The sequence below is a fragment of the Scophthalmus maximus genome, chromosome 15 (assembly GCF_022379125.1).
Source record: "Scophthalmus maximus strain ysfricsl-2021 chromosome 15, ASM2237912v1, whole genome shotgun sequence".
NCBI classification, from domain to species: Eukaryota; Metazoa; Chordata; class Actinopteri; order Pleuronectiformes; family Scophthalmidae; genus Scophthalmus; species Scophthalmus maximus.
The window spans coordinates 15,051,525-15,063,950 of NC_061529.1; the positions used below are offsets into that span (position 1 = coordinate 15,051,525).

At 43.3% G+C, this 12,426-nt stretch overlaps 1 protein-coding gene across 2 annotated transcripts; it reads left to right on the plus strand.

The window, feature by feature from the left end:
- The first annotated feature begins 597 nt into the window (after positions 1-597).
- Positions 598-2,883, plus strand: nkx2.4a (NK2 homeobox 4a). 2 transcript variants are annotated; one of them, XM_035610277.2, is made up of 2 exons: positions 598-1,167; positions 1,758-2,883. In XM_035610277.2, the coding sequence occupies exons 1-2, from the start codon at positions 798-800 to the stop codon at positions 2,447-2,449; spliced, it is 1,062 nt and encodes a 353-aa protein (XP_035466170.1). In that variant the 5' UTR covers positions 598-797; the 3' UTR covers positions 2,450-2,883. The 2 variants fall into 2 exon arrangements, with proteins under 2 accessions (XP_035466170.1, XP_035466171.1); XM_035610278.2 differs by having other exon boundaries at positions 600-1,167; positions 1,785-2,883.
- Positions 2,884-12,426: the final 9,543 nt, after the last annotated feature.

Genomic DNA, 12,426 nt, shown 5'->3' on the forward strand with positions numbered 1-12,426 from the left:
ATTTGGGGCCAGGGTCAGTTATGGAAAATATAAATATAAATCCATCTGTGCAACATGACCTCCCCTCCTGACATTATGTATAGTGCAATACTCACAGGATGGATCCCTTCTGCCGTTCACTCTCCGGAATTTTTGTGTGTGTGTGTGTGTGTGTGTGTGTGTGTGTGGTCGTTTTGAGCTTATTTGGACTTGTCCCTCTCTCTGGTGGGGCAGAATGATGCTTAAGAAGCATAAACGAGCCGGTCGTACAACTTCATTGTGCCTCTTTGATGATACTCGGTGGCCCTCGTGTCTGTTCAAAGGGCTCTCAAAGTTTCCAGAAAGAGTGGAATTCCCTACTGACGCAAAATATTCATATGCGGTCAGATCAGCTGATGTGCAGTGCCACAATGGGCAATTCTCACCTGTATATAGTTGCCAGAGAGGACAGAATCATATAAATGTGTGCCGTCGTCGTTGTTATTCATGTATACGACCTATATATATATATATATATATATTTAAAAAGCTACGTGTATTTTCCGTTGAACTGTTTCCCCTAAAATGTCAATGACTATTGTTTGCTGGTTTAGGAGTTTTGCTCCGCCCCCTGTGTTTGTCGTAAACCTGGCTCCTGGCTCCAATAAACCCGGGCTAAGAGCGCCCTGGGCTCGCCTCCTTCTCCAAGGCGATCAATAGGATCTCAGGCGCACTACAAGCACTCTCTTACGTAGACATCCACCAAGGAGAGAGCCGATACAACAACACGGTTGATCTGCTCCAACAAAAAAAAAAAAAATCTACCTGCTCTCTGAATCATGTCGTTGAGCCCAAAGCACACAACGCCGTTTTCAGTGACAGATATTTTGAGTCCAATCGAGGAGTCCTACAAGAAGTTTGGCGGCATGGACGGCGCAGGGAACCTAACCTCTCCACTGGGAGCCTACCGACAGCCGCAGGTGTCTCAGACCGGCATGCAGCAGCACTCCATGGGCCACAACGCCAGCGTGGCCGCCACTTACCACATGCCGCACACCGTCTCCCAGTTCTCCCACAGCGCAATGGGGGGATACTGCAACGGCGGCATTGGCAACATGGGAGACCTCCCGTCGTACCAGGAAAGCATGCGGAATAGTGCAGCAGCAACAGGGTGGTACAGCGCCAACCCCGATCCCAGATACTCCACAAGTAAGTTCTGTGCTCTATTTATACACACTTCTCTGGTTTCTCTTTTTGTTGTTGTTGTTAATATTATTATGATTATTATTAGTAGTAGTAGTAGTATTTCGTTGTCAATGAAAACAGTAAACGGGCATTTAAGGAATGACAGAGGGAAAACGCACAGGACTAAATATGTATCCATTTTTTTTTTTACATTTATTTTATTTAGCCTATGTTTGGGGGCTGACGATAAAAGAAAACGGTGCACACTGTTTTAAGAAATGTTTAATTCAAAATTACTGTTACTATGACGGCTAAACTGAAAAGGAGATCATTCTTTCCAGTCTGGATCGACTTCTTTTAAAATCTTTGGCATCAATAACAATTTTAAAAGTCAAATCTATATTTGTATTATTGTTATATTATTATTATTATTATTATCATCATTATCATTATTATCACTCTTATTTTTATTTATTTTTTATTTAAAGCTAATACTTTCCAACTTGAGTGATTAACACATAGAAACGCCAACAATTCTTAAAGACTACCTCAGGCGAAATAGTGTTCTCCTCTTCTGTTTATTGAATGTAAGTATATGTATGTATATTTTTAAGTTTCTAGATTCATGGGACCTTCCACAGGTATGAACATGACCGGCATGGGCAGTCTCACGGGAATGGGGGACGCCACCAAATCCATGCCAGCTCTCCACGCTGCGCCCAGGAGGAAGCGGCGCGTCCTGTTCTCGCAGGCTCAAGTGTACGAGCTGGAGCGGAGGTTTAAGCAGCAGAAATACCTGTCGGCGCCCGAGAGGGAGCACCTGGCCAGCATGATCCACCTGACACCGACCCAGGTGAAGATCTGGTTTCAGAATCACCGGTACAAGATGAAGCGCCAGGCCAAGGACAAGGCGGCGCAGCAGCTGCAGCAGCAGCAGCAACAGGACGGCAACCTGTGCCAGCAGCAGGCGCAGTCGCCGCGGCGCGTGGCCGTGCCAGTTCTGGTGAAGGACGGCAAGCCGTGTCAGAACGGCTCCAACACGCCGACGCCGAACCAGCAGCAGGTGCAACAGGGCCAGCAGCAGGGCCAGCAGCAGAACGGGGCCGGGGTCGTGCTCGCGTCCTCGACCGGCAGCCTCGCCCAGCACCAGGGCCAGCAGCAGGTGAACGCGTTGGAGCTGGAGGAGATGTCGCCGAGCCCCCCCTCGCTGCACAGCCAGCTAAACATGGCCCAGATAGACACGTCCGCTGTAGATTACACCAGTAACATGGTCAGCTCAAACCTCCTCTACGGCAGAACGTGGTAGGACCTAATACTGTACTGTCACTTTGTTTTTTTATGTCAACCTGCGGATGAGCCCGTGCAAGAGCAATATATATATATATATATATATATATATATATATATATATATATATATATATATATATATATCCCCGAATATATAATATATATATGTAATATATATGTATTCGTGGGGCCTTTGGTGTTGGAGCGGACAAGACGCACACAAGGCGCACACAGAGGCGCACCAGCTGATCAGGGCACATTTTCTTGACATCTCTGAGAGGGGAGTCTATTTTTGAACATTACAGAAATGGCTGCCCTTGAAAGCAATTATGTCGTTTCTGGACCTTTTTTTTGTAATCCATGTTTTTTGGGACCTTCCTCATGATGTTTTAAACGTAGTCTATGTTGTTCAAACAAAAAAGGAATGCCGCTTCACTCGAGCACGGACTGATGGGGGTGGGCGGGTGGGTGGGGGAGTGGGATCAGGTTTGAAGTATCACTATAAGCCACCACTCCTCGTTTTGCGGTGATAACCTGGTATTTTATCATATTAATATTGTAAACTAATGTATTCATTTAGACTTATTGAATAAAGTAGGGACTTGTATATTTGGCTAACACACGAGAATGCGTTTAACTGTATAATAATCGTTATGGCGTCCACTTCTCCTGTTTTTCTCTATTCTTTTGTAAGTTAAAAAAAAGGAACAAATGCGTGATGGCTGCTGTATATGTTTCAAATCCAAGTGAACGTTAACAATAAATAACTTGAAGTGTGAGAGCTATTTCCTGCAGAAGTATTTTTTTTTTAAGAAAGGGATCTGTTTTTGGAGTGCATTTTCATTATGTCTTGATTGAGACCAAATTGAGCTGGAAAGCGAGGTCGATGAGGGAGCCAGCATTGTTCAGGTGACATTTTGGAGGGCTGCTTTTCATGGAGGATGTCTGCAAGACTCTGAGGCGTCTTTTTCTTTTAAACATCACCAACACTTAACAGCAACTTCAACATATTACTTTTTAACAAACTCTTTACACGTGTTAATCTTACTTTGTTTAATAGGCCTAGACCTTCGTTTTGCTGCTGTGTAATTGGCCAATTTAATTATGAATGTGAGCTTTCATGAAATACACAATGATAACCAATTAGTTTAATAAGAAGCATTATATTATATAAAGGACATGCCTGCATCATCATTATTATTATTATGCTGCATTAAAGTGAATTTGTCTATTATATTATTATTTTATTATGTTATTATTATTATTATTATGTTATTATTATTATTATGTACAGGCCTATGTAGCCTAGCTAAATTATACATTAATCAAACCTAAGGTTTACAACATCACATTAGCTTTAAACACAAATGATGAGAAATGTGATTGTTTCAATTTGTGTTGTTGTGAAATTAAGTTTCAGAATTATTCCTCACTTTTTTTATTAGGAGTGAGTCTGAGCATAAATGAGGCGTCGTGGCAGCCAGTTACATTTCTAAGAGCATAAATAATTATGATTAGGGCACCTCTAGTGAAATTATATTCGATTACCATTTAAATTAATTAGACAATGTTAGATTCTTGAGAAAAGGGCTTATGGACTTCATGCTTAAATATTTGCATTTCCTGTTCTTGCAATTGTTTGCAAAATATGTATCACAAACATGACAACAGATTTAAAGGTATTCAAAGAATGAGTTTAAACAAAACAAAAAAATACTCAAATGTTTATATAATTTAATTTTAGATTGCCCTAATATCCACAATTATTTCTGATGCATGCAAAGTCCATGTAAAAGTTACAGCAGCACATTGTTACATTGTTGTTTTTTTCATTCACACACGTACACACACACACACACACACACAATTTCTTTAGACGATGAATGATTTGTGCAAACAAACTCTAGAGTGTTTAAGGTCATCACTTCAGCATCGATGTCGGTTCCCCTCTGCTTCTGTCCTCCAAAACCTTTTTTCCTCGCCAGCCTCGGCGGCTGATAATAGGATCTAACGTTTCATTTCCTGTGTTAAAACATGTTTTGTAAATTACTTCTCAATCCCCTTTGCTGATGACACCCCGTGTGATGATGATGATGATGATGATGATGGCTATCAGTGTGTCTCGATGGAGACCTTGGAGAGGCCTCCATTTACGACCTCTTCACATACCTGACAGCTGTATGTATATGTGCTACCGTCCCCACACTCGGAGGGAAGCACTGCAGCCAATATGCACCTGACATTTGGAGACGAGCGCGGCTAACTCCGTCGGAACAGAGTTTGATAAGAGCATTAAAAAAAGGAGAAATGCATTCCATAATATACACTTTGATGCCACAAGATGTTTCTGATAGATTTGGTCTCCAGATTCAGGGCATGAATGAGCTGTCAACAAAGCTTTTGATGGTGGACCGCGTGAAATGAAAGTGGAGGTGAAGCCATTCTTTTCTCCTTTCAATAGCCATAGTTATGGCGCACTAATAGGCTATGCTTGGTAATCACTGGCTATTGTGCCTGCTGCTTCGCTCAGTTTACTGGGGGTACCGCTCTTTGAAAGGACACATGAGACGGGCTGGGTACTGTAATTGGTGCTGGCATCATCATTTCTGTCTGGAAAGTTTTTCGGGGGGGGTTTCTGCAGCCGCTACATGCTACATGCTACTGTGAGAGATTGTCAGCAACGTCCACATCATGTGTACATGCAGGACGCAAAAAACAGACGCTCGTGTGCACATGCAAGCACAGACTCATATCTACTGAATATGTAATACACTACTGTATACAGCGTTGCCTCCATTACACAAAGCAGATGTTTCGGTCAAGGAGGTCGTGCAGCACAGCCTCGATGCCTTGGTGTTAGCACGGCGCACGAAGCATAGGATACTCTATTTCGGTAATGTAATGAATCTTTTAGACTATTCTTCTCAGGTAATTGCAGGTTGCAGTGTGCATAATGTGAATGTAGAGGGAAGCCTTGATTCAGTCTTGCCCCCCCCCCCCAACATATATACACACGCACACACACACACACACACAAAAAAAACTCCCTTCCTCCCCATTATTCTACTTAATATGTCAGAAGGTCTGATCGCAGAGAAACCTTTTCAAGTCCTATTGATGTGTTCCTCAATTGACCATGGCGACCTAGCAACCTGGAGAGCGCTAATTGGCAGGGGCTTAACATTATTGGCTGCATAGTTTACACAGAAACGCAGGCCAAGCATATAACCCTCATCATAAACCGTTGCAGTGTTTGGCTGGTACGGGAACTTGTTTCTTGATGTTGGGCTTAGAAAAGGAAAGCTATTAAAACAGACGGCGGAAAGCATAGTCTGACCTAGTAGTCTGAGTGGAGTGCAGTGGGTGAGTAAGACAGGTAAAGATAGACTGTTGTGGCTACACATTTCACTGGTTTGATGTCATTTTTGCATGACAACATACATATGTTACCACAGATATAAATCATTGAAAAGTCAGTAGTGTCATCCAAAGTTTACTCCCACAAGTCCCACCACCGCCTCTCTCCTCCCTGCCCCCGTAAATAGTCCCCGAATCTTGCCCCATCTGATCAGCAGAGGTGAGGTTCCACTTTAAATTTCACCGTGCAATTGAATGCACTGGACTGGCAAACTCTTAAAGAGTGAGATTTGAGTGAGCGCGTTGCCCTCGTGCACCGCCAAGGAGACGCTCTTTCTCGTTTCTTTGACAGACCTGTGCCGGTATCGGTCGCTGCAAGTCCTTTGACCCCGAGAAACGAAAAGTTCCTTAAAATACAGTCATTTTCTAAATGAAGAAAAGAAGAAAAAAAATACAGCCCACAAATAATCATCTTCCTACAGGGTGAGACAAAAAAAATCAATTTCAAGAAGGAACTTAAACACATAGAACCACATTTTTACCGTCCCTTTGGTTTTGACGATAACATGAACTCAAGTGCTCACACGTCATGCATACCCACACACAAACACACACACACACAGATTTATATGCTGTTCCAGCTCTTGCAGGACTTGCACTAGCTAATTCCACTGCCTGCTATGAATACCATTTTAGCAATATGCCAAAGCAACCTTTCTGAAAGACTATTCACAACAGTCTATATGGGAAGGGGGGTGGTTGAAGGATGAAGGAACAGGTTAGATGCGTGTGTGTGTGTGTGTGTGTGTGTGTGTGTGTGTGTGTGTGTGTGTGTGTGTTGGTGGTTGGGGGGGTGTCAGCATCCCTTATTAGAAAACCATGTCACATTCTCTCCTGCGCCGGCCGGACTCGCTGCGCTGCCAGTAATCCCCCTCCAAGTCCCCCTGCGCATGTTATTCAGTTCGCCCATAAGTAGTTAGAGAAACTGTTTTCAGTCGCCACTAATAACTACTGACCTCCAGTGACACAAGCCAACAATAGGTTTGTCAGGCCCGAAACGCACAACCAAAGAAGCTGATTAGGAACTCGAGAGGTTTGAAGCAAGAATCAATGGCGGCTCTGTCCCGCCACGGTGCTTCCAGCATGGCACCGATGGTTGTGGGACCTCCATTAGTTATGCCTCATTAAGTCCCACAAACTCCTCTTTAAGGAAATTAGTTCAGCCAATTCTAGAATCTATTAGGGCCCTGCGGCCCCTACCGAGGTGTCACCGTGTTGAGACCCCGGACTGAAGAGGTGAGAGAAAGATCTGCTCCACTGTGTCATAACTTTCTGAAACATGACCCATGTCTAGACCCAGTTGGTTATTTCCATCCTTTTAAATTAAGTGAAAAGGTTTTGACACATTATTTACAAACAGCTGAAAAAATTTCAGTGCATGTCAACTCATGTTAGTGTCATTTCACACATGCAGGACTGCGTTGAGCCAAAGCCTCCACAAAGAAAGAATCTCAAGTACAAATCTAACAAAGTATTTCCCACATGTTGAGACGAGGCTGTTATAATATCAACATATACACTCTATTACTGCAATAAATGTAATGTCTTCATGACCGTTACAACAGGAATTCCAATGACGTGCTTTTATACAGAACATGGCAAGTGTTTGTTACCACGAAAAGGAAAAGGACTAATGGTAAAATGGGACAGAGAATCTCTACAGCATATGCATCAGTGACCAACATTTTTCACGAGATGAAGGATGAGCTTCACTACTGTGCCATTCAAAATGTGTCTGTTTGTCTGTCTGTCATATCGGCAAGGCTACACATGATATAATCATACGCCATCCTTGGAATGGATTTCAATCTGGCCCAAACAACAACAAAAAAAGGAAATCACACGAGCATGAAAGGCGTTTCTCACCTCGAAATATGTAAATGTGAAAATGTGTAAGAAATGGAATTTTCTATTCACAAATTTGAAAAAAAAGAAGAGACATTTACAGGATAAAAAGAGTTCATCTCTGTCCTTCACTACGCTCCGCTTTACTTTTGAACCAGCAAGCAAGCACTTTTCTCCCAACTCACTGTTGCCACGGTAATGGCCAGCTGCCAGTCTTCGGATTACTGGTTAATAGGGCCAGGGCTGGAGAGCGGTTCAATGAAGGTACCCAACGGATAAGATCTTTGTGTGTCGGCAGGGACATGGTTGTCTATGTACGTGTGCGATTTGCAAGTGTGAGTTTCTTTCTCTTATTTATATCAATTATTGTATACTTTCTATATAGTCAGGTTTCAATGATGTTATCAAATAACACAAAACTCAAGGACATCAGTTAAAATAGGCTATTCTCGCTATATAAAAAAAACAAAACTAAAAAAAACTTGTCACGGGAGCAATGATCCGACAGCAAACAGTCAAACAGACACGCACACAAACACACTGACATGAATGGCAAAAGACAACAGAAACAGCCACCACTCAATAGCTTTGTCTGTCAAATTAAGCACAGGAGGACATAATCGTTTTTTCAAATATAACATTCGGTAATCTGGCCCCCTCCAAAACACGCAGGAGTCCCAATATGACTGTCACAGAGGGCTGCGGGGGCCAAAGAGGACCACCCACTTTCTTTTCAATTATCATCTTGCAGCAACCTGTCTCCTCTCCAGCATTCAGCAGGAGACACTGACTGCTCTCCAGAGGGAATTACAATTAGACGGCTGTTTGTCCCCCGAATAAACTTCCAGACTTGAGCTGACAATCTCAGCTCTGTGGAGCATGTGACCCCGAGTGCAAACAGGATTACGCCCCAAATCCCATGTTCCTTTACGCTCCCCTCTTCCTCTTGAGCTGCCGCGGTCCGGGGGTCTCAGGGTGGAGGCCGGGAAACGCGGGAGCACATGCAGACTTTTTCAAGCAAATGCACAAGTTACTTGAGATATAGGAGGATGCTGCTGCTTCATTGCTATTCACTCATGATAAATATACATTTACATGCCATGTGCTACAAAAAACGATTTGGTTTTGGGTCATTTTTGGAATGGGAGGGTATGGGTGTTGTGGGAATCCAATGATCCAAAGGTGAACCCGGGTTGAGTCAGCAAAGTTCCGGCTGTACGATATGTTATTAGTTGGCTACAAAGCAAGACACTATATCTTGCTCAGAAATGTGTTGTTGTTTGTTTTTTGTGTGTGTGACTTCCAGCTGTCTGCATCTACACTGTTTTTAATGTTGAAGGAACGCCCTCTATTCTTCCAGCGGGCTAACGTTGGTCCATTATTTACTTGTAACTTGTGTCTTCTGTGTATTCGCTGTCTGTTAAAACCTCATCAGTGCAAATAACAATCACACAGAGAATTTGTTTCGAGGGAACGCCAATTAGGGCACAATCCGCATGGGACAAAGGCTCTGTTTCGGGTTGGGAGTCACACTGGCCAGTGGATGTGGAGTGTTTATTTGGCCCGCTGCAGCCAGCTGGTCCTACGAAGGCACAGAAAGGGCACATTGACTCCACCCCACAGGGGGTAGTGGCACAGCAAAAGGGAAATGGGACTCGTTTTCAGCTCCCCTCTCCACAATGCAGCGCACCCAATCAAAGAGCCCCAGATCCTTTTGTGGGGGTGGTGAGTGGACGGTCGAAGGAGGGAGGCACGGCGAGACAGAGAGTGAGAGAGTGAGGGAGAGACGGGGGCGGGGGGGTCTGGGCAGTCGGCCCCCTCCTCCCACTGCTGGTCCATGTCTGTGCGGACAGCCACACTTCACAGCTAATTAGCGGTCAGATTCACTGGCCCCTAATCAGCAGGACATGTTAAAACTGCCCTAATCAGGCCTAATCCTGGCTTTGTGTCACACACACACACACACACACCCTGCCACTGTCTACTTACCCTGTCTGCTGTATTGATTAAGGCATCATTTGGGGATTTGGTGGTCAATACGCTGCAATCTGTGGTGGCCTACAGGCGTGTGCTGGACAACACTGTATGATGTCAATGAATGAAACTTCAAGATTAAGCTTCTGCAGGTGGCGTGGGTGGTTTCTTTTTAGGGTTTTTCTTTGTTGTTTTTTCTCCTCAGCAATGAATTGGGGTAGTGTATCAACCTCACGTTTCATCATTCATTATTGATTAATTATACCAAACTGACTAAAGGGACAACCATGGAGAAAACAGTTTTGAATTGCAGACCATTGATAAAATGACTGGAAATGAATACTCAAGTATGTCGGCATGTAAAAATTACTAACTATGTGAAAAATACTTTGTAAGATATGTTGAGTGAGTGAACCACTACCCAAGGGAAAAAACAGTTTTGCATTAAAGTATGTCAATTCTAGAAGGATCAGTTATTAACATTGTCTTCTGCCCAATCTCCTCTCCGGCCTTTATACAGCCTTTATGCTTCTACAGTACATACAGTAAATGTTATTACATTTACAGTCTTTTTTGAAAAACACATCATGTCGTGTCACATGCATGTATTCTATATTGTGAAGAAATGCTTCTTTTCCCCCCCTGTCTTACTCAACTGATGTGGATTCAAGCTCCAGCATACGATATATATCATGACCTTATCAATATCCTCAATAAATTATACGTCTGTTATGAACATTGTGTGGAGGAACTTGTTTTTCTAAAGAGATTATTATTATCAGATTATCCATCAGCTCTCGTACTTGTAAAAGTTTATCCAAGTAAACCTGCTTTTTTCATCATGTTTACTGAATTTAAAATGAGCTTCAACATCTAACATGAACCAGCAATTTTGTTGAGTAGGAAATAGAGTAATTTATCACTTACTGCAGTCTTTCAGCCATTAACCGGTCTATAATGTTAATTAGGATCGAATCGAAAGACACTCAAAGATGGGCGTGACTCATCTGCATATGTTTTCCATATGCAGATGCGCCTGTGACCATCCATGAGTAATGAGCCAGTTGCCAGAGACGACATAAAGCTCTTTAACTACCTCCATCCGGTCGCACAACACAAGTACTGTTAGTGAAATTAACCAAAGCATCTGTTAGACAACACATTGTTTCATTTTTAATCAACATGCTGTTGTGGTATTGTTCAGCCTTTTCCTTTCTTCTCATCTTGGTGCCAGCGCCACGCTCCGCACAGCCGTACACCTGTGACTGAATGGTGGCTGTCTCCAATGTTTCGATTCAGGTGATTTAGAGATTGCTAAGGAACTTCAGTGGGCAAAATGAGGCTGTCAACACTGACAGTATGGACGAGTTTTAATCCAACTGCTGTGCCGCGGAGAATGGATTTGGTAATTACCATACTTTCCAGCGATATAAGGCCATAAATTAAACTCTCCAGCAACTTCTCAAGTGACAACTCATCTAATCAGGGGGACAATCATGGAGAGGCCTTGCTGTTTACTGATTGCTCTAATCAAAAATGGCTTCTTCAAACACAGCTAATTGGTCAGTTTACTCACCGAACGGGCAGGCAAATGTAGAGGGGGGCTGCTGTCGTGATTTGAAGGGCCCAAATATCTCCCATTTGCATTGAGTGCCACCAGAACACACTTGACTCCCACAAGTTATCAGCAAAGCAGACAATTATTCATCAGGCATGCATTGGCGCATCAAAGTCAAATCAGAGAATTACCGTCAGGAAGACCCCAGCGCAAGGGCTGAGAGAGGAAAGGTGGCTTTTGATTGACCGCATTGCCCTTCGCTCAGACTGCGGGGTCAGGCTCGGTACCGAGCTCCAAACTGCCTCACAAGTAAAAACCACATAACATCAGAAGTAAGAAGGACAGGCGAAAACAGAAGATCAAGCTACAATGGCCAAGACATCAAGGTGTTTCTTTCTTCCCTCTTGCCGCTTGCTAACAATGAATAAACTGAGTGTTATGAATTTTAAACCTGCTTCCTTTGTGAACCACAGAGTTCTTTTTGCTTCGGGGGGGTCAAAGCTTCAGTGGTGCAGTAAGGTACGAACACACCAACATGAACAATTCTTTTTCTTTTCTAATGTTGGTCAATGTAAGGATGTCTACAGCGCAACAGAGAGAAGTAGATGTTCGTGTCACGTTGAAATGCTTCAACGTGTCATGGGATCTGCAATTGAGATGTGACAAGTCAATGACAAAACTAAAAACCTAAAAACAAATACAATACATGAATTGTAATTTGTTAAATGATGTTAACACGAATATTACATGCATTCAAAAGGTTTTGGCTCTGTGTCACACTAGTCAGCATGCATTTTTATCCTCCACACTGGACAGATGGGGTAGCCATGAATAGAGCCAATTGCGGGAGATGTGTGTGTGTGTGTGTGTGAATGGTTGGGGGGGGGGGGGGGGGGGGGGGGCGCGGTTGTAGAGTTTGATTGAACTGGAATCCTCTTTGTTAACGATGGACAGTTGAAGAAAAATAAGAAGATCATAATCGGTGCAGCAGAAGAACCAAATAAATGTTTTCTCATTCCATGCATTCATTCATCTTCAGCCCCAACCGATGCTGCCAGAAGTGCCCTGACTTGAAGTCATTCACCAGACTTCACACACACACACACACACACACACACACACACAGCTCCCTCTGGAGCCACAAAGGGATTCATACAACCTTTTTTTTTGCTGCTTGCTCACTGTCTCATATGATTTTAA